The sequence below is a fragment of the Sinohyriopsis cumingii genome, chromosome 17, assembly GCF_028554795.1.
Source record: "Sinohyriopsis cumingii isolate HCF-2022 chromosome 17, ASM2855479v2, whole genome shotgun sequence".
Lineage (NCBI taxonomy): Eukaryota > Metazoa > Mollusca > Bivalvia > Unionida > Unionidae > Sinohyriopsis > Sinohyriopsis cumingii.
The window spans coordinates 26,126,295-26,149,720 of record NC_142977.1 but is presented as its reverse complement, the minus strand read 5'-3'; the positions used below and the strand labels follow the sequence as shown (position 1 = coordinate 26,149,720).

The following is a 23,426-nucleotide window of genomic DNA, read 5'->3' as shown; positions in this document are numbered from 1 at the left end:
AACAATTATTTTAAGCAAGGAAGTCGCACTTGATATAATAAAGACCCAGAGTTACTTATGGACATGACTAAATAAAATCAATATATGAACGGAGATTGTTGTTTAGAATTGATCCAAATCTGAAGCAGCATTATTATATACATACAGCCAGAAAGGTCACTTTTACAATTTTATTTAGATTTGTGTTTTCATTTTCCACAACTAAAATCCATTATCTAACCATGTAGTCAAGACACCTTTTAATTCAGTGCTGACTGAAGCAGACCTTTCACAAGACTCGGATCCCCATGATAAGTCGCAGAACGAGAATTGTCAAACAGAATTTAAAAATAAACGCTGGCAGTGAAAATCGGCTTTATTTTTACATTTTTAAAATATTTTTGTCTTAATTAAATCGTTCTTGCCTTTAGTAAATTTTCAAATATAAAGCAGATTATTGGTTGATTGCAACTATAAGAGTTTAAAGTTAATTTCTGTGATTTCTGTAACTATCATTAGTTACAACTTTATTTAAGTAAATGAATTCATCATGAACTTTAAGAAAAAACAAGATGCAGCATGTAAGGATACTGCACTAAAGACCAGCTGAGTGAAAACGGAGAAGTTACTCTTCACAGAATAGTAGTGCTTGTTGCCATATATGGAGATTCGAATAACTAAGTGCGACACAAACAATAATATAAACCAAATGCTATCATTAACAATAGTGTTTTAAAAAAAATGCACGTAAAAGTCCAGTGCACATAGAATGTTTCACTTAAACATTTTTCTCATGGAAGGGTTGGATACAATAAAAACAAAACTGCCACTTCGAACTTGCATTAGGTAGAGTACAGCGCCATTCCAACATTTAATCGATTTTTCAAATGAAATTCGATTAATTACAATAATGAGATCCATTTTTACAGGAAAAATAATCCAATGCTGCTGGAAAAAATTACTATTTCAGCTAACTCTCTCGATTCATCTATCGAGAAATCAATTGGTCCATCAACCTATTTATTTTTAAGAAAGTTTACACAATATATCGTATTGTATTGTATTGTATTGTATTGTATTCTATTATATCAATCAACTGAACATAACCTTCGCCATACTCTCGGTGGACCGTTGCTCTAAGCGTTTCGCATTGAAATGGCGCATTTTAGCTACACTGCAATCGGCATTCATCAGTACGTCATTGAGAGGTGTAAATAGTAAGCAAGGGTTTCCAATAAAATAAAATTAATAGCTTGTAACATACACTGTTCATTAAAATGCATGAACGCGAGTAGGGCAACTATTGTGTGTCGGGATTACCTTGCAGACAATAAAGAAGACTTCTTTCATACATGCAACAGATACGTGAATTGCAATGGAGAACCTTTGATACTTTATCAACATTACGGTTAAACTTGAGCTTTCATGAAGGTCGACGATAGACGGGAATGCAAAACTCAGTGTATCTCAGATACGATGAATCATTTATGACAAGTAGTTTATCCGGCTTTCATCACAACCTTGACGCTTACGGAGCATATCTACCATCAATGAATTTGCCAGTATTGATATGTCTAATAACAAGAGTAATTATCAGGTAGCAAGCAAAGACAGAAATGATCAAAACAGTATGATATCTCTAAATATCTTTTCTCCTTGGAAATAATTTGTTTAGGTACAAAAATCATTTTACTTTTTAACTGAGAAGACATGCAAAGTCCAAATTAGCGTAATGTAGGACAAAAAAAAAAACGTGTTAAGGAAAATATTCGTTTCAGAGGACACACAGGAAGTGATATTAGGTTTCATTCATATTTTGATTACGTTTTACACACGACCTCTTTTCTCTGGATATGTTTATATACAAACTTAATTCAACAGCAAGATTATGTGATACTGTCATATACTGGGTGAGTGCTATTCTAAATGTATCCTTTGTTATTGTGTATAGGTATATTTACAAATCGAAATTGTTTATATAAATAACATCATAAATCAACGTGCTTGACGCTGTTAAGGACTACCTGCATGACTGTATAAACTGCTCATAAAATCTTTATTTCGGTTATGCGGTATAACAAGATTATATCTTTTCAGCAATATATCTTCATTCTACTTGTATACGTTTGAATTAGGAGCCCAGTTTCCATCATTATACATTATACCAGAATCAATATCATTGTGCAACTTAAAATATATTTCACTCAGTAAGGAAGTAAAGGTTTTATAAAATCCCTGACCAAAATGTTGTCGAATGCTATCACACGTATATTCCATATTATATGAAGTGGTACTGATTATCACTGGTCTCCAAGGGAAACATCACCAGCGCCAATATCACTACTGCATTGTGGATAAGCGTGTGTTGGATTAATTGAGGGGTTGATCAATATTTTCATACGGTCCAATATAACTGAAAAGCCGATTTGTTGATACCTGCCAGGTAAGTTATATCTCAGCCTCTGTATGAAAGGAACATCTTAGAAAAAATACCTTGACGAACATGTAATACTTCTAGCTCGATTTGAAAACATAGATACATGTATTTTCAATATGCTCTGCTAATCACGAATAGGGAAATATATGTGGGTGGGTGGCATACGGACGGATACCGGGGGACACTGCATATGTTAGGGTCAGTACGGATGTTTCCGGCAGTTTAAGATCTACCTTCTATTTTTCACTACTTATTCAGCATTCGGGTTTCTTTCTCTGTATTTGGCATAGAGTAAAAATGATCCCTTTGCCGCATAGATGTAGTTCTTTCTCTGTTTTTGGCATAGAGTAAAAATGATCCCTTTGCCGCATAGATGTAGTTCTTTCTCTGTTTTTGGCATAGAGTAAAAATGATCCCTTTGCCGCATAGATGTAGTGCTAGCTGATCAATGACAGTTATTATAAATAAACAAACCAATGCACAAATATATCGCATTGCCGCCATCATTTGCAATTCAAAGTATTATCATTATCTTGTATTGTTTTCGTGTAAATATGTATGCAATAATCTGGCGACACCTGTCAAATCATTTATTTAACTACAGGGAAGGGGATATTGTTCTTGTGTATTGTTATACTGCGTTATTATAAATATGCAGTAAATTGGAAAAAAAATATTATAAATTTCAGACATAAAGAAAATTAAGTACTGATATTGATGTAAACTATTACACGTATCATCAGAAATATGCGTACAGATCTTTGTGACATGCTTTTTAACATCACAATGAAGAGGGAAAATATTTTTATTATTAATTACTAACGTGAAGAATACTCATGTTTAAATCAAACCTTGTGTCATTCCCTTCACAGACAACCAAGGTTTATTGGCTGAGACAAGCCTCAGTTATATGTATTTATTGTCTCTCAACCGCTGAAAATTCGTGAATTGAAATAAAAACATTGCTGGGGATACATTACTGAAATTATTGGATAAATATATCAAATAATGTTTCTAAAAAGAGGTATGACTGACAGAGGAATTTAAAGGGTATTTCCACCAAATATAAAAACAACTAGAGATGAGCAATAAATAAATAAATAAATAAGTCGGTATGAGTGATAGAGGAGATAACTCAGAAAATATAAGTTATTTAAGAAAACATTTTGAAACAGATATTTCATACAAAATAACGACTTTCGTTGATTTCACAGCGCAGCTTTTGTTCCGGATTTCGACGTGTGCCTCGCTGAGAATTGAGACTTTTTAAGTGTCTAGGTCATATGGTGTGCTCTTTTTGTAACACTGAATTGAGGACAAATATAATGCATGATTTATTTGTCCCCTCTATCTGTCTTTTGAAGAATTATTCTCAGTAGCATCAAAAACTTGTTGCACAGTTTGGGAACTGTCGCAAAAACACCAGATTATATTTCTTCTACCACACACACACACACACACACACACACACACACACTATTGTAAATAATGATCAAGCCTTAGGTTGCAAAGAACAGATTGTATGTACAAATCAAACATGCCCCCATCCACTTGCCTGATATAACAACCATGAAAATGAAAGGTCAAAAAGAGGCGCATTTCCCACAGTAGGAAACTATTATTATTATTACACATTTTTCCTAAGATTATTGTGCAATGGTTTCTATAGGTACATTACTAAACTTAATTAAAATTGAAAATTTGAAAAATTTAGATCACACAATACTTTTTTGTACACAAACCAAATAACAATATCGTTCTGTCAACACTGTATAGTAGTCATCTTTTCTCTCAAATTTGTATCTTCGTACTAAGAAAGCACTGACGCACTGCACATTACTCGAAAGAAGGTGTTGCAGGCTACATAGATAGATAGATAGATAGATAGGGACAGAATTAAATCATCTATTAATATTCCTAAGTGTTCATAGCGGATACGTTCACGTCCGGCTAAGATGGTCTGTGCTAAATAAAAGCGTCTGTCTGCAATGGGTTGTGAAAAACAACCGAAAAGGAAACGGAGTGGAGGTCCAAGACCGCAATTGCCACATAACTACTTATCCTTTACAAACATAAAAGACGCACATACCAAGTTTGAACATGGGACCCTCACCATCAATTGATACTATAAAGTTTAGGCACGTATTCAACAATCATTGTTGGTGAAGTTCAATTATTCTGAGAAAGAGTCTGAAACACGTTTTGCTGAAAGGGGGTTTTGGTCGTATACTTCGGATGTAAGAATTTGGATGTGACAAAGGTATAATAATAATGATAATAATAATAATAATAATAATAATAATAATAATGAGGACTTTGTATAGCGCCTAATCTTTAGAAGCTCTAAGCGCTTTACAACATTAGACAACACCTATAAGATAAAAAACATACATAATGATATGATTACAAACACAAACACCATGAAATTAGAAAACATAAAAAACATGCTGAGAATAGTTAAGATAGGAAACATTATTAGGTCTTTAAGTTTGTTCTTGCAGTCGAAATAAGTGAGTTTTGAGAGCACTCTTGAATGGGATCACTGTGTCTTTGAGTCTAAGTTCAGTGGACAATTCATTCCACGTTGCTGGGCCCTTGTATGCAAAAGAACGCTGTCCATATGACTGTTTTTATAGTGGGAATAATGAGTATACGATTGTCAGAAGAGGAGCGTAAATATCTTGCTGGTGTGTACACATGGGTGATGTCGGATAGGTATGTAGGACTAGAGTCCGTCAGTGAAACGTAGCACAGAGAACAAATTTTGTGTTTGATTCTGGATCGAATGGATAGCCAGTGTAGGGTACAGAACAGCGGGGAGGTGTGCTCTGATCGTGGTACTTTAAGTATCATCCAAGCAGCTGTGTTTTGAACGTTTTGAAGTTTTTGGAGTAGATATTGAGACGAACCAGACAGAACTGAGTTACAATAGTCCAGTCTTGAAAGTACTAAAGAACACAAGTGTTTTAGTGGCATCAACAGAAAGATATTTGAGAATGGAGCTGATGCGTCTCAGCTCGAGATATGCAGCCTTGCATATGTTCATGACATGTTGGTGCAATGTGAGAGTAATGTCCAGAGTAATACCTAGGTTTCGTACTGATTGTATGAATTTAATGTTGGTGTTACTGATATTTATTGTTTGAAGTAAAGGATGTGAATTAGAAAGTCTTTGTGTTGTAATCAGAATGGCCTCAGTTTTATAATCATTCATCTGCAGCTTGTTACATGTCACCCATGATTTCACATCTGAAATGCACCTCTCTAAACCTTGGATGGTAGCATCAACTTCAGTTGGGTGGCTAGATTTGTATATTTGGGTGTCATCAGCGTACAATTGGTGAGACACTGGATGATGATATATGACACTTGAGAGCGGCTGAGTGTATATAATGAACAGAACAGGTCCAAGAACAGACCCATGTGGAACACCACAACATAGATCAACTGGTCTGGAGTGTATTCCATTTGCAGGCACAGTTTGTGTCCTGTTGACCAAGTAGGACGTGAACCATAGTAAGTCTGTATCATGAATGCCAAATACATGCTGGAGACGGTGAAGTACTATATCATAGTCTATTGTGTCAAATGCTGCAGACAAATCAAGGAGGGTGAGGACAGTAATCTTTCCGCTATCCAAAGCAGAGAGAATGTCATTAACTACTTTTAGAGGAGTAGTTTCAGTACTGTGGCAAGGGCGATATGCAGATTGTACATTGCTAAAATGACTGTTTGAATTCAGATAAGATACAAGCTGGGATAGAACAACCTTTTCTAAGATTTTTGATATGAATGGGAGATTATAAACTGGGCGGTAGTTCTTTAAATCCGTATGGTCTAGCGTTGGTTTCTTCAGCAGAGGCTTTACAATGGCAGTTTTGAAAAATGATGGGAATTCCCCTGATGAGAGAGAGGTATTAATAACATCAGTTAGTGAAGGCAATACTGGATCTAAGCACTCAAGCAGCAGTGATGTTGGAATTGGATCAAATTCACAGGACTTTGGTGCACTCTTCATCAGGATTGTACGTACAAAATCCATAGAGACAGGTTCAAATGCTGCTAATGGTTGCCGCTCAAATTCTGTATCCCAACTGTATGGTGACGTCGAGTCAATTGAAATTGTGTTGTCAAGCTTGTCTTTAATGGTTTGTACTTTGTCACGGAAGAAATTTGCAAATATGTCCGGAAGGTCGACTGGAGAGAAGGTAGTTGGATGTGGTGTAGATTTGTTCCTTGACATTAACTTGTTAGTAATCTCGAAGAGCTCTTTGCAGCTGGAACTTTCCATGATCTTAGTAGTGTAGTGGGCTGATTTCGCCGCATGTACTATATTTGTGACATTCTTCTTAGCGGCTTCATAGATTTGCTTATGAGTAGTGAGTCTGGTGGAAAGCCAAAACCTTTCAGCTTTACGGCGGTCTCTTTTAGCAGTGCGAAGCCGGTCCCTAATACTGCTATAACACGGAGAACACTTTTGAATTGATACTCTGCACTTGGTAGCTGGGGCATGTTTGTCGAGCAATGAACGCAGTTATCAAGTTGTTCTGCTGTTGGAGGTAAGCAAGTTGTTAGGTTTGCTTGGATGTCATGCAATAGTTTGGTTCTATTTATCATACAGAGGTTTTTCTTAGTGGCAGATAAAGGTGGAGGGTTAGGGACTGATACGTCAAGATGGCATATAATGCAGAGGTGATCTGATGCATGGTCATGGGATACCAGGGAGGACCGTAGAATGTTATCATCAGGTCTATGAAGAATCCAGTCTAAAATATGACCATGTTTATGGGTGGGTTGGTTAACTGACTGAGGTTGAAAACATTAATGGAATCTATGAGTTTTTATGTGTTTGTGTTTCCGGGACAGTCAAAGTGAAAGTTGAAATCTCCAAGAATAATCAGGTTGCCACCTATCGAATCTCCATACTCCAGGAGATTCGGAAACTGCTCCAAAAAGAGAGATTCAGTCAGCTTGTTGTTTCTACTAGGGGGAGGGCGGTATGGGCAGAAAAAATGGAGTGACCTTTGCTCCAGTGTGAGTGTGGTTTGGACTAGTTCAAACAATGTGTGGTCGAAATTGAATGTATGCCTATATGATATACAGACTACTAATCAAAAGAGAGAGAGAGAGAGAGAGAGAGAGAGAGAGAGAATCACAAGATATTGTGAGCGGTGTAAGGGGCAAAAAGAAGCTCGAAACTGCATTAAGTAAATCCTTAACCATTTGTTGTCCGATAGCCTTACATAACAAAACAAAATATTGAAATAAGATGGGAAACTTACGTTTCTATTTTTCCCTTATGAAGGTAAAATCGTACCGAAATGCCTGTTTCTTTCCATATAACGGTAAAATCGTATTGTAATTTACATGTTACTTCCATATAACAGTAAAATCGTACTGTAATGTACATGTTACTTCCATATAACAGTAAAATCGTACTGTAATGTACATGTTACTTCCATATAACAGTAAAATCGTACTGTAATGCACATGTTACTTCCAGTACATATTCAGATAATAAATAAATGTATGTACGTTCCTAATGGTGAAACGGGCAAAGTGAGCTAGTACATATATAATGACGTACCAACATTATTGCAGTATACGTTTTCATCGTAATTAATGGATTTCACCGAAATAACATGGTCTGAAACACAGGAACACTTAAACGGACAGAATAAAATAATCAGCACTTTCTTATCGAAACGCTTGAAGACATTAAGTTTCAGAATTGAAACAATATGATCCAGATACATTTCGCAGTTATCCAGTACCCTAATCCTCGCCAAATACTCTATCGGATCAAGTCCGACTTCGGAAAGTCAATTGTTAAAGGACAATGGATAAGATATGCAAGCCAATCCTTATTTCATAGCCCAAGGTTTCAAGTCTTCTCGAATGATGTAGGAGTGGTTATGATTCGTACAGTACGTACGGATGCAATAATACATGCGCGTGCACTGTCAGAATCACAGTTTCCTTATTTCGTTCCTTCAATGAGGCTGGAAGGATCAAAATCAAACATTATCTTTCAGGGATTGATCAACCGATTGATGTTTTTCAGGGCGCGTCACTAGATGAAAGATTTATCTAGTGCTGATGCGATGGGAATAAAGTAAATTGCCAACATATACACTATGGCTACCGACGCGTGCTGGTCTGGGCAACGATCGAACTCGCAACCCACTGGATGTGAGTCTGGGACCTTAAACACTGAACCACTGTGACTTGCTGAAAACTAGCTGCGAAGCTGAATGTATCTATGTGTTTTTCTCCTTGTTCAACTTCATTCTCCAACCCTACTCCCCTTCCTGCTAGGACCAAGCTCCAAGAGAATCGATCATATTCTAAGTCCCTTTGCGCACAAGCCGTTACAATGACCCTTACAAAATTAGCGTGAACCAACAATAACGTTTCTTAGAGTAAATTTTCTTAACAGATAGTTTAAAACATGCCCCGGAGACTCACACAATTCAGGAGCTTCCTGGCCCTAAGGGTTCATCCGACAGACCCCACGCCCACGTGTTTACACACACACACACACACACACACACACACACACACAGACACACACACACGATATTTCTAGATTAATTGATTGATCTTATGAATTCAAGAGATATAAATATTGAATTTTTAATTGATTTTCATATGGATGCAAGAGAGATAAATATGGAATTTTATTCACAGTATTACTTACATTGCATGCAGGAACTAGAACAAGGACCAAACTAATATCAAATGAAAGAGATATTATTAACAGTTTTAATGCAATCCCTATCATCCATCTTCCAGTGAGATCTATATACTGACTCCGAGATAACACGTGTATTAGGACTTACCATTTCAATTTCGGGCGGGGGGTTCCTGCCCGATATTTATTTCCTTTGGCGCAAGAGAATAAGGTTTTCATATAATATGATTTTTTGACCGCTCCGGGGCACTATAGCGTTCGCCTCGAGTGCGGGAGGTCGCTGATTTGAACCCCGTCCAAGTCATACCAAAGACTTATAAAAATGGTACTAACAACTGCCTCGCTAGGCGCCCAGCATTAAGAGGTCAGTGTTAGGACTGGTCGGCCTGGTGTCAGTATAATGCTACATGTCTGAGGCATGATGCCCCAGTGCTAGACATGACTATAAACTGTCACAATGCATACATCGTAACGATATGACTGAAAGAGTGTTAAAGTTTCCTTAGAAATCTAAATCACACACACACACACACACACACACACACACACACACACACACACACACACACACACACACTTCTTTTCCCCCACAAGGCATAGCAAGAATGTTTTTCTTCCGCTATGTGAGGGCAGAAATTGTTTTTCTCAAAATATTCCAATCATCTTCTCTGAAAAGCAAATAAATGGTCGGTCCCAAAGATATAGAAGAAGAAAAATAATGGAACTATTTCATTACTTGGTTTTTCTAAGGTAAATAACAATAAACATATAAAATTGTTAAGTACGATTTAATTACCGGTATGTTCATTTGTCTGACATTATTGTGTTTTATCAAAATTTCCAGACGTCTGAATGGTGAACATCTGGTTTAAGTACCAACGAATCGGTTATGAGAAGGATTACGTCGTTGTCATTGGCCTGGACGGCGGTCATCTGCTTGGCCGTGCTGAATATTGGTCTGCTGTATACATGTTCATTGATGGGTATGCTCTCTCTCTCTCTCTCTCTCTCTCTCTCTTTCTCTGAAACTGAAGTCCTTGTTAAACGTATGTTCCTCCGCGAAAGACAATATGTAAATTTAGGCTACGGGGCCTTACGGAATAGAAGTTAATACCACATAATTTTTGAAGTTTATGAGACTCAAAGAAAGGTCATAATTTTCCCGAAGCCTTCAGAAAGAAAAACAAAATGTCTAAATAAATTATATGTAACGTGACAGACTGACATTTTAAGGAGGGGGGCATCAGACGACTGGATGTCCTAAATCGTATGCATGTCGTTAGGATTCCAATCCCATATATTTAAATAAAATGTTAATTAATTAAATTTCATTTCAATCGGAGATACTTAAAATGGTCAATAAACAAATCGCATTTCACTCAACAGATATTAAGATAAAATTGTCATTCGATTAATCTCATTTAAATCGCAGATAATTAAAATGATCATTATATAAATTGCATTTCAGTGGCTGATAGAACAAACGGTTATTAAATAAGTCACAATTCAATCGCAGATAGACAAAATGGTCATACAAATAAATCGCATTTCAATCCCAGATACATAAAAATGTTCATGTGAAAAATAACTTTTCAATCACAGATAGATGGAGACAATGTTTTTAAAAATAAATCTTGATGCTATGCCAAATCAAAATTCAATCAATCATAGCGAAATGGTTGAAATCGAAGATAAACTGCTTAAAAATGTGTGGATCAACATAGTTTATACCAAGAGATATAGGTTTCACCATTATTGCATGGAGATTTATACTTAGTGGATTTTTAATGTTAATATGTTTCTTTAGATTCACTTTTAGAGTTGATCTAGTACATCAGTCCTAAAGGGACTTGCATTACGACACATCAAGGTTTACCTTTTCGGGCTGATTCATTGGCGGAAATTAAACCTGCCTTCCTCTAGTCCACGAGTCCATTGTATTAACCACCAAGCCATCACCATCGCAGTCGAAACATGTAAACTGAATGACAAATGTATCAGTGTAGCCTTGACTTTTAGCATACATCAGTCATCATAACTAAAACCAAAACAAAACAATGCGACCATAATTACGCAGTTACGACCATTTTCAGAGCGATGTAAGTTCAAATGCGTAATTGTTATCATTGAGAAGCGAGACATAGTACTCATTTCTTCAGCCGCGGTGTCGGCTTTTCAAGGCTTTCGTTCAAGTTTGTTGTGTGCATATGTTGCTAAGTCCAGTGATCGATTCTCAGCCTACATAACATGATTCGTTATATTCACTGAGTTAGTTCAGTCAAATATATTATGCTTTAAACCCCCAATGCCGCCTTTTTCTATAACAAAAATATATCGCCATTTTTCCTTTCTAACTAACGTTTAGAAGGAAGGAAAATATTTGCTAAGAAACTATATGACATAAACCGTTCTGTGAAAGAATCCATTGATAGGTTTAAACGACGTTCACATATTCAGTGTAGACAAAGGAGGTGCCACCTCTTAATTCACTCGCCGAAGTCGCACGTAACTCCGTTCTTTCTCGGGAGCTCTTAGAAGGTAGTGACGTCGTGCATTCCACAAATTCTGATACTGAATAATGATATAATCAAAACAACATTCGCATGTGGAAAACAAATTCGAGAGAAAAGAAAGGTAGGCCTGACTTTGTAATCCGGTCTGAGAAGATTGAAATTAAATAAGTTTGTACACATATTATGAACAATAAGCTTGACCTTTGTCCTCCATTTCTTATATAATTTATTTATAGTTGAGACAAATTATTCTTTAATAGTATCACACAAGGATCACTACCGTATCCTACATAGCATGGTGTTTTGCTTACTCTGTTTATAACGGTGACATTATCAAATCTTGTGTTGCAACGTTCGATTGAAATCGGTTACCCACGTAATTCGCTGATCAACATCGCATTCATTCGTACACACGTGAAAAATGGGCTCTTTTCTCAGTTCAAGGGAGGAATTACAAGGTTTGTAATTTAATGAATTAAATAGTTTGTAATGTAATGGATCGTCCGTATTATCAAGTTTTAATGGCAACCGATATATTTCAAGATCAATCATTTATTCAGGAGATTTGAGATATATGATGTTTTGCACGTCACGACTGAAATGGGGCTTTGGGGTTTTGGTTCAAAACAAATTGTTGATTTCTTTATATTTCATTAAACATTCGATAGATTCTCGTTATACTTACAATTAATCATTATGAAACTAATAAAAAAATTGCTTGCCTATGTGACGTCAGCTGACCTTGGAGTCAATGTCAGATTCATAGATAATTTGCGTTAAAGCCTATGTTAACGTTTTTGATTTATTTATATTACTTAATCCCAATGAAGAATTCTCTTGATACTTGGTAGAAAATATTATGAAGCAAACATTGTTTATTCAGTGACACATGGATTTGCCCTTTTAACCTTAGGGTTAAGGTCACAGTCATGGAAAACGTGCGTTAAAGTTTTTGTACAAGTTGTCTTCATTTCGTTATATCTCTTAAACTTGTTCATAAAAATTGTCACACCTATCAACCTTTTGACCTTGGGATCATAGTTCGTACGCGTTTAAGGTCACTGAGAATATCATGCATGTCTTAAAAGTGTTTCATGTTCCTTATAGGAGTCAATAATAATCAGATATTTCTTTTCAGCAAGCAAGACTTTCAAGTTACGGCATACGGAGGTCTCATCTACACAAGAACAAGCCATTAAGGACGTCTCAAAGACGATGGTATTCCATACATAAAATTTAGTTATTAAGCACGGGAATAATAATAATAGTAATAATAATAATAACAATAGCAACGACAATTATAAGGACAACATTGGCAACAACATTAAAAGATGCATAAAAATCTCTTTCTCAACAACTTGTAGATCTATTTATAATTTCGAAAATGTTTACTTGGAATATTTACTTGTACATGTAAGTATACATGTAATAAGTAAAATGATAGTACCGGCACAACAATGAATAACAAAATTTATTTTAACAAATACAACATTAAGGTCGAAAATGTAGGACATCGTACATTGCTTTCATGTTATTATTTTCAAATGTTAGAGAGGCAACAACGTCTTATCAAACATAAGCAACGTAAATTACACAGAAGGGGCGTCAAGAATTGAACCCCAATCCTATTACGGAGACTCTCTGTGACAACATGATAGATTTACAATTATCAGATCAGGGTCAAAATATCAGGGTCTATGTCGCAAACGGTTGGATTTGTCTTATAAGCGAGTACACACATTAACAAGATAGGAATGGACAGACGCCAACTATTACTGTGCACATGACTTTTTACTTGACAATAATTAAGGATGGACCTTTCTACAAAATAGTAATTTTGTAACGGTAAAGAAAATTAAAAGTACCAACGAGGAAAGTGATTACTGTGTATATATTCTGATCCTACAAACTATTTTATTCCGCCTTAAATAGTTATAGCAACACTGTTGTTATGTCTGTACTGCTGTCCATGCTGTCCAACTCATTGTGTTACATGCTGTATAGAGCCATGTCCATGTTTTGATGCATTTTTCCATATTTTTGTTCAGCATATATTGCTTTGTAGTGCAACTGAATAGCTACTAAATCCGTCTGTTGCTTTTGTAAGATGATGAACATTCTGTGTTAGGATGTTTTATCTCCTCTAAATTGTATTTTCGCAAAGAAAGGGAACTGTTTCTATTTTTACAATGTTGGCATCCATTAGTTCTTATTGATTGGTTTAATTAAACCGTATTACAAAAAGCAGAACATGATAATTCCGTTTCGCATTCTAAGTGTTTCGCCAATCTTATCGAATGGGGTATGCATGAAGCATACATTTTCTTCGTCCTGTGATATCTCTGTGTAGTTTAAGTTATTGTGGATTTAATGTCATTTATATGCACATGATAAGATATACATGCTGACCAGTGTAACTGGTGGAGGAAGAACCCGGGAAAACTCCGGGAAGAACCACCGACCCATGGCAAACGTTCTCGCACAACCACATTAGCCCAGCCCGAGACTCGAACCCACGCAGACAGAAGTGAGATAGCAGTGATAGGTGTGAGCGATCTAGACCATTCGACCTCCCGGGTCCACTCTGAGTAGTTTATTGGCATCGAGTGCATGCTAAAATGAGATCAACATCAGTTAAAATTTTTATCTTCTTCAACAAGTTTCTGCTCAGCAACCGATTTGTATCATTGTTCTTTTGTTAAGAAAGCATTAGTTAAATTTAGGTCTACTCACCATGCCACAAATGCTCTTTTGATGTCTACCCTAAATATTAACCCTATTAGTTCTTAAAGTTTCATTAGAATACTTGCTTTAAGTCGCCTCAAAAAATATTGTAAATCGATTCGCCTAATCTAGTGTCTGGTCAGCTCTATGTAAATTTTTAAATTTCTGCCCTTGTAAACAAATTACAGTAGTCTGTTTGTTTCTCTATTATGTAACCTTAAGATGTGTTTAATCGTTTTTATTTAATTCTCTGTTCGTTAATTATTCATATCTTTCCTAACTACCTGCAAAATCTGGCGTTATGTCTAAGAAGTATAAGAAGCAAATCGTTTCTATGCGACCATGTTACAAATATCTCAAAATTATTCGTTTTGTCGAACTTTAAAACGGGAATCTTTACCTGACAGGTACGTTCTAATGTATCACCAATAACATCAAGTTTTAAACCTGAATGTTTGACCTGATAAGAACATCAATAAAATCTGGGTTTACACCTAATCTTTTTACAACCCTTGCTGCAATTTTATTGCTCTGAGATCCTAGACTATTGTCATGTATTTGTTTTTTTTTTGTTGTTGTTTTTTTTCGCCAGGTTATCGAAATTTGTATTAGCTAAAATATGCCTATATAACGGAATTAGTAACTCCACATACATTTTCGAGCCCACGTTCGCGAGAAACGAGACACTTTTCCGTGGCCACAACAGATTGTTAATAATTACGTTACATTTATTTGCATACAATCTACTCCTCCTAATCTATAAAAATCCTACTTGGCATAATTATTACAAAATGTACACCATTCGCTCTACGACATGATCGTGCGCAATTTTAATATGGGGTCAATGTCACAGCCTTATAAAGTTTGCGTTACGGATTTAGTTAAACCTTTTTCTCTTGCCAACATTTCCTAAACCGGTCGATGGATTCTCCTCAGACTTTGCGTCAGTCAGTATGAAGCTACGACAAGTCATTCTAAGACGTGTTTTCTCGCCACAACGGCATGTTTTTGCCCTATCACGACATGTGTTTTCGCGATTACGACGTAATGTCTCCCCACTTGCCCTTGGGGTCAATGTCACAGTCATGGGCAATGTGTCGTAAGGTTTTGGTTAAAGTATTGTTTTCATTAGCTTATATGTTATGAACCAACTGACGAATTTTCTTCATATATGGAACGGCAATTATGAAGTTCAGACATCCTTGCTTACGCTTTTGGACAACGGGCTCAAGATCGCGCGTTTCACAGCAATGCTTTGATCGTGGCCCCGACGTGTATGCCCATGATATTCTTGTTGAATTGGTGCCTGCAGTCCTGTAACACTGAACTGGATTTTCCTAAATAATTTAAAAATCAATAAGTCGTTGAGCTAGGATCGTGGTTGCAATTTGCTTCCAATTATTGAAGTTCATGTTATGTAGGTATGTTAAGCAATTGTTGTTTCGCTCATTTTCTAATAGTAACCAGGCACAGTAATAGAAATATTCAGCTGCTACACATGTACGCTATCCATCATGTCTTTACCTTAATACATGGTATGCCCGTATTCTTGTCAGACTCGTCTGGTGATTTTCTTTCATTAAATGAAACCTAGTCTGACTGGTCTAGCAATTTTATAGAAGTAGCCATTAGTGAGAATACAGGAATAAAATTTTCTAGAAAGTTACGGATTTATTTATTTATTTATTTATTTATTTACTTATTAAAGATCACAATATTTAAAATTTCACAATGAGCCTAACACTCATTAGACATATTGCTTATGTTTCTGAGAGAGAGAAACTTGTCAATTTATATTATCACAGTTTTGATTTTGCATCTCTTTCAGGCAAACAACGCAAATATTTCTCGGGTTGTCATAAGGAAGGCAAAAGGTACGTTAATTATATTAGGTAAAGAGTGCATAAGCATATGAACCACCACGCCGGTAACGTCATATGGAACGTCACGAAGTTTTAGTAGGAAACATATATCATGTGAAATAAATTCGAAGGCAATTAAGTTGATGCATTATGGAAGCAAACGATGTGGTTCTCTTTATATTCCTGATATTTGTGTGAAATAAACATCATTATGTTTAGAAAAGTTTGTTCTCTTTTAAATAGTTTTCAATTTGGTCATTTTAATACCGAAAGTGAAATTTTCTCAGCTAGCAACTCATTGCATACGTTGTATAATGTGCACTTAATAATCATATATTCAGAAATTGAGGGCAATTGATTACAAAGGACTCGCACGGAGTCACAAAAGTTATTAGTATGCATTAATGACGTACATCAACAGTATGGTTTGGTTGGGCTAAGACCACTTTCAGGTGTTGGACCTTGCGATTTGTGGCTAATCGTTCTTGGGCAGTCTGAATAACGTTATTGTACACAGAGCGAAAATTTAAAACGAGAAGAGCTGAATACATGTAATATTTTATCACAAACCGTAAGAAACGTTATTTAAGCATTCATTTGTTTATACTTCTTGAATTTATTTTTCACTATTCATGAGTGATCACACCGCATTTCAGTTTTGGCAATAAGCAGGAGCATTGTTTTCTTTCTTTATCTTCAGTTTTTCTGGTGATCGGAATTCCAACGATCTACCGTGCAGGTGGTTCCTATCTTTTCACAACATTATCATCATTGGTGTCATCTGCTTCACCTGAAGATAGAGCTCTTGTCAAACTTGTCGTCCAGCTTAGTGACTTAAACATTTCGTATCAGGAGAAAGTGAAAGGAAAAATCCAAGAAATGTTTCCGAAGGAACTTTCAGACGGATTCATACTGATACACAATGTGAGCACTGAGAAATATCCATCTCTGGAACACCTCAAACAAAACTTCGGAGATTCAACAGTTAGAGTAAAATGGCGTGCCAAGCAAACTCTAGATGCGGCTTTCTTAATGCAATACTGTCAAGACTTGGCGGAATATTATGTTCATATTGAAGATGATGTGATAACAAGACCGGGGTATGTTCGAGAAATATCAGAGTTTATAAAAGGAAGTGGAAGTTCATGGTCTGTTCTGGAACTCTCCTTTGTCGGAGCGATCGGAAAAGTTTTCCGAAATTCGGATCTTCCAAAGATAGTTAGTCTGTTGACTTCTTTCTATGAGGAGCAACCTATTGACTATCTATTTATGTATTTCAAATCAATAACGGTCCAAACAAAGCAATATGTAAGAATTCCGACGGTATTTAAACATATTGGAGCGAAATCTACACTCGTTAATCAAACAAGATCAGACAGGATCGATTCTTTATACTTCTATCTCCAGCAGAAGCAATTAAACGGAGATAATCCAAATGCGACCATTGAGACAAATCTCGGTGTTTATCAAGAGTATTACATTGACAAGGCGTATAACAAACTAAACAGTGACTTTTTCTGGGGATATACAAAAAGTTCAAAGAACTTTGTTTTGATAATTTTCACCGTTCCTCAAAATGTGACTAAATTAGTCATCCAATCAGGTTTCATTGCAGATGAAAATAATTTGTTCAATCCACTCAAAGTTTCCTCAAATCTGTATAGACGTGACTACATTAAGAAATGGAGATTTGATTATAGTAATGAATTAGCCAACAAAGAAACTCCATCTAAGTGTGAAGTATTTCGAACTCTACAGGAGTATGTGGCAGGACCGGTTCAAGTAGATGATGTCCTCAGAAAGACGAATGGCCATGTAAATTGTCTTAGGCTTTCCATTGTCTCGCAAGTTAATTGGATATTTATACGCGAAATTGGCGTCTATGTTGCTTCTTGATACGATTTTCAGGGGCGGATATGGGCCTGCTCCATCCTTTTTCCTTTCAAAATATGAGCACCCCCAAAATATGAACGTTGCCTGTAAGTTTTTTTTAGTTACATGGATAAAATTTATGCATTGAAACGGTTAAATTGCAGGATATTTCGGGGCTATCGTACTCTGGGCCTAAACTTGGAATTCCATCCCGCAGACTCCTTGTTTACTTGCTTACACCCACCCACCACCAACACCACCCCAACATAAAAACTAAAAGCAAAATGTTTTCTGGATCCGCAGCGGATGTTTATGTGAGATTCATCCCCTTAAATGTTGGTAATATCGATTTCATAATTATGTTTCATTCTTTGGTTCAAAAGCGTCCTATTACGGAAAATAGAGTTGGTCTTCGGGTTGTCATAATCTATTTTGAAGTCCTTCTCACAGATTGCAACTCAGTGTATAAATCAAGGCAAGCGCTTTATTCATATTAAGGTAGGAGGATTAAGATTCCCAAAGGAACTTTATAGAAATCACAAAAACTACCAAGATTAAACCAAGAGGAAATGAAGACAATAAAAGGAAGACATAGATATTACCTGCGAACCAAAAAACCGCATTTAGGCAATTTTTCTCAATGCATCTTCTGTAAATCGCGTTTTAAAGTGATACACATCAGGAGATACAAGATTTGAAGTGATACAGGTCTGGAGTTACAAGTTTTAAAGTGATACGCTTCAGGAGTTATAAGTTTTGAATAGATCAAGAACTTAAAGTTGCTGTGTGAATTTGTTTCTACATTGGTCTGATTTATCTCCCTTGTTATTGTATGTTTTAGATGTTAAAATTTTTTGTCTAGTTAGAGAATGGAGAAAATATGTGTTATTTTTAAATATAATTATATGGATAATTTTTGTTCATTTTTAATTTCGATATTCATTCATTCCACACCCCGTCTTCCCAATCCCGAGAAGCTGCATCCAGAACTGGAATCCATTCATTGTTATCTATTCATCACAATAGCACACACCATTATCACCATAACACACGTTTTTTCTCTCTCTCTCTCTCACGTGACTATGACAGATGCATTCTATCATATTTACTAGCGGACACAGACTTCTTAAGTTGACATTAATGCAGGAGTATAACGAAAACCTCTAGAGAGAAGGAAGAAAATAATGAGAAAAGAATTAATATGACTGAAAAGTCAGGTTTATATTTCAATTTCAAACAAGACTATTTAATTTTCAGCTATCAGCCACGCCAGTTTTACCAGATATGTACAGTGTCGTCTTATCAACGTTGACATCGTGTTGTTCGTTTGTTTTATTTATTTATTTTAATTATTTGAATGTCATGTACCAGAGGGCCGGCGTAGTTCAGAAAAGATAATTTTTTCCGCAGGACCTTTGTTACTAATGCAATCGCAGTGCAATAGGACAAATATAATGACCAGATGACACACCCTGGAGAGAGAACCGTCAATTATGTACAATAATTGAGTGATACGTAGCGAAAGATGGGACAGTCAGAAATTAAAACTACATATGTGACATAAATAAGATCTATAGTCTAACTCTACATCCCCGTTTGTTTGTACCCCCCTAAAGAGAACGTTTAATGTGACAAAAAGTGCACAGAATTAAGTCTATTGAATCATTGATTTATAATTTCTAACCTGACTGTGATCAGAATGGCACTAATGCTGGCATCCCCTGCACCATTTCATGCTTAACGGACTTTCCATATTAACACGGCGCCATATTGCATACACTATAGGCTAGTTGATTTCCATCAGACAACATAATGACGTGGTTCATCCTGTTCGGCAAATGCTGAATAATTGTGTAAATTACATAACCTTGAGAGTTTGGAATTATATCCCTCTGTATATATGAACATAGAAATTAAACCGCTTGTTTAATCCACATGAAAAGCAAATTTGTAGTTGTCATTATTTTCCTTTGTTTGATTCGACATTGTAAATATCGGAAGCAGACGACTTATGTATGTACATATGTAGTCGTGATACACCCCTTGGCTGAAAATGGACTTGTCCAGAAACTGGAAATGGATCCGAGCATGTCCGTCTATTACACTGAAAACTTCCGTTAAGCATGAAACGCACAGAAGATGACGGTGTTAGGGACACTCTACTCAAAGTCAGATTATAAACTATAAATCAATGAATGAATTGACTAAGTTCCTTGCACTTTTTATCACATTAAGGGTTTTCATTATTAAATCGGTAGAGGGGTCCAAACAAACGGGTTTGTATTACCAGACTTTTATAGTCTTTATTCACCTCAGAGTATAAAGTTAGATCTTCCTACAGATCATGGGCGCCCGCACATAGGGGCAAGTAGGGGGAGGGGATAACTGCCAACCACCCCACCCTCCGGATTTTACCCCTAAAATGCTTACCCTTTATCTGTATAGTTTAATAGCTGACCACGATATGTTTGCCACCCCCACCCCCACCCCGAAAATAATCCTTCGACTGCCCTTGCTACAGACAAAAGCAAACAAGGCATTATATCGTCGTATATCTTTGATTTTCATACTATTTTGTGAGAGTCACCTTTGCCTAGATGGGCTTTTAAAACAAGTGATGCATTAGCTTACGGGACAGTCTCTGTAGCACATTCGGTGGACTTCACATGACAAAAAATTACGGTGTTGTTACGACAGCTCTTGCTTCGAGGACAATGATATATGTCAGGCATATTGAATGAAGACGATGAGAGATGAACAGGAAGACAGACAATATTGTTGTAACAAATCGTTGTAGGTGCGCTTCTTCATGTACCCAACCGTAATATTTCATAACAAGTCATGAATGTTTCAACGAATTTTTAGAAAATAGTATACTGATATAAAGATTCTTAGGTCAGTTTCTGAAAAGTTTATTTAGTGCTTTAATAATCAAGGTATTATGAATATCCGAATATCTGACAGACGGTTGCTTAGTTTTTCCCATGCTCTTTATTTCTCCATGCGTTTTCTTTTAGTGGTTGAGGAAATACAGATTTAGACTCATATGCAATATCTTGCATACTTGTTCCGTATATGTCGTAACGCACTGTATGAGGACCTATGACCAAGAATGGTTGGCATGCACTGTGGTTAACTGTAGACCTATGCCCAAGTCTGTTTTTTGCCTTACAATCCAATGGCACAGTTAATTTGTTCGAATCAAACTAAAATGCCGCTTTAGGCTCCGTCATCATCATATCGTCATCTTGGCAAAAACATTTCACGACTGCTAATCTAAATATTTTTCTTTACCAGCTCTGTAGCAAGATACCTCCGCATATGAGAAAAGAAAGAGCAGGACTTCAAGTACATGAGATAGTGAGAGACTGAGGGAAAGTTCACGAGAGAGAGAGAGAGAGAGAGAGAGAGAGAGAGAGTAATGATAAAGATATTGTGGTCCTACTGATAACTGTTTCAAAATATCAGTGATTGATCGATTTAATCGCATAATAATCCTAGATCAATAGACAATATTACTAATATGTCTTGGTTCATATAGTCAGAGTCCGTATATGGAGAAGCTAATTGAGACCAGAAACAAGAGTTCCATTTTAGCATGGCGATGTTTTCTATTAGTCTGCTGTTTTAAATAGGTTTTATGGAAATGCCTTGTTGTTGATTTCAACAGTTGAATCCTTCTCTGTCTTTTCTGAAATGTGTTAGCAACGTTTCACTTCTTTTTGGAGACGACTTTTTGCATTTTTCAATTTTTCAGTCAGACTATCCAAGAGGATCTGAAGCATTGCTTGCACATCGGAAAGAGTGGGACAAGATCACATCCGGTCTTTCGTGCGGTACTCTTTACAAGACGTCTTCATCCATAAAGTCTAGCAACAAAATATGATGGCGGAGCTGCAATTTATTGATATTTTATTTTGTAGTTCATAAGACAACATAACTTGGATATGGCGATTTTTGGTGGCATCCAACTTTGAGGGCGTCTTAATTTTTTATTTGTCTCTCCTGTATTGGATTGAATTGTCAGCTGCCGTACCTACTGAAAAATCGGATTTGTTGGATCATAAACCTTTGGACAGTACATTGTGTTCACAAAATTCAGGTAAATATTCTTGTCCATCTCCACTTTTCCTAATTAATTCTGAAAAGTCTATCTCGAAGCTTCAGAAATAATATAAACATCTTCCAGTATGAAGAGCAATGGAATCTGGAGTCATCACCCCATAACAAGGACCTAAACCTATATTGATACAAATGCTCTTGTCGCACGTATTATGTTCCAACAATGTCGAAATCTTTGTGAAGTTAAAACAATTTGAAAGCTTCCCTATTATATGTAGCATCAATAACACATGATATTGAAATCCTTTATCAGAATCTCTTGGTCAACTCTGTGAAAGAATTCGTCTTCTGTGTTGACGATACTTATAACATCATCGTTATGGAGCTCAGAGACACTATACCAAATCGAATCAATTTGTGCTACGTCAGAGATCCCTTTGGTGGACAGAACACTGCTCATATCCAGTCGACGGCAAAACAGTTACTGTGTATATTTTGCAGAGACAACCATGTTTCTTCAGCTAAACAAGAACATCCCTGTATACATATTTAGCTTTCAATGTCCAAGACAGGCTTTGTTTGCTATTAAGACTTTCATCCTTTGCCGCCATGTAGGTGCTTATGAGGCACGTGCAGTCCTTTGTTTCAGTCACATGTTGAGGGCATAATCATTCATCTGTCAATATCGCCAATAAACTTGAGATGACTAACAAATGTTCCTTGTGGCAGTTTTAAAGTCGTCAGGGATGAATCGGTACGTTTTTTCATATACATATTAGTGTCATTGCAGTAATTTGTCCCAGTGGATCTTTCAAAATACTGTTCTGAATAAAGTTCAACTACAGTTTGCGACTCAGTAATTCAATTTTGATTTTGACCACAGCAAACTCCAAAGTTTCAGCCTCAACATCCCTTGCCTGTAAAAAGGTCCATATTTATGTTACAACACTTTTGATGCTTTTAGCTCATTGACCAGCATGAATGTACTAGCTTTCTGTATTCAAGTTACTTTTGAAAAGACTTACCGTTTTGCCTCGATCAAAAGCTCGTCTTCGCTCATACTTTATTTTAAAAGCATTCTTCTGTGAGTTAGAAATGTGATGAAGTAATGTCACTTGTGTCGTTCAATTATATCATTCCACACATCCCATGCTGCCTTTTATTTTGGAGGCTTCATTGATGATTAAATATCTTAAAGTTATTTTGGGAAGAATTTTCGCAACGACTGTTATTACTTTCGCATTATTCTTCTTGAAATTCCAACTCTGTTACTGTGAAGTTAC

The 23,426-nt window shown here is 36.3% G+C and overlaps 2 protein-coding genes across 2 annotated transcripts in view; one reads left to right on the top strand and one right to left on the bottom strand.

Annotated features, from left to right (window-relative positions):
- LOC149778285 (alpha-1,3-mannosyl-glycoprotein 4-beta-N-acetylglucosaminyltransferase C-like) overlaps positions 1–11,066 on the bottom strand; it is a 54,655-nt gene extending 43,589 nt beyond the window's left edge. The window contains exon 1 of the mRNA XM_089939089.1: positions 10,987–11,066. The gene's annotated coding sequence lies outside the window, so the exon portion shown is untranslated. The remainder of the gene's footprint in view (positions 1–10,986) is intronic.
- On the top strand, positions 9,958–18,948 carry LOC149778284 (alpha-1,3-mannosyl-glycoprotein 4-beta-N-acetylglucosaminyltransferase C-like). The gene is made up of 4 exons (XM_089939090.1): positions 9,958–10,093; positions 12,762–12,841; positions 16,176–16,221; positions 16,910–18,948. The coding sequence occupies exons 1-4, from the start codon at positions 10,000–10,002 to the stop codon at positions 18,103–18,105; spliced, it is 1,416 nt and encodes a 471-aa protein (XP_089795216.1). The 5' UTR covers positions 9,958–9,999; the 3' UTR covers positions 18,106–18,948.
- Positions 18,949–23,426: the final 4,478 nt, after the last annotated feature.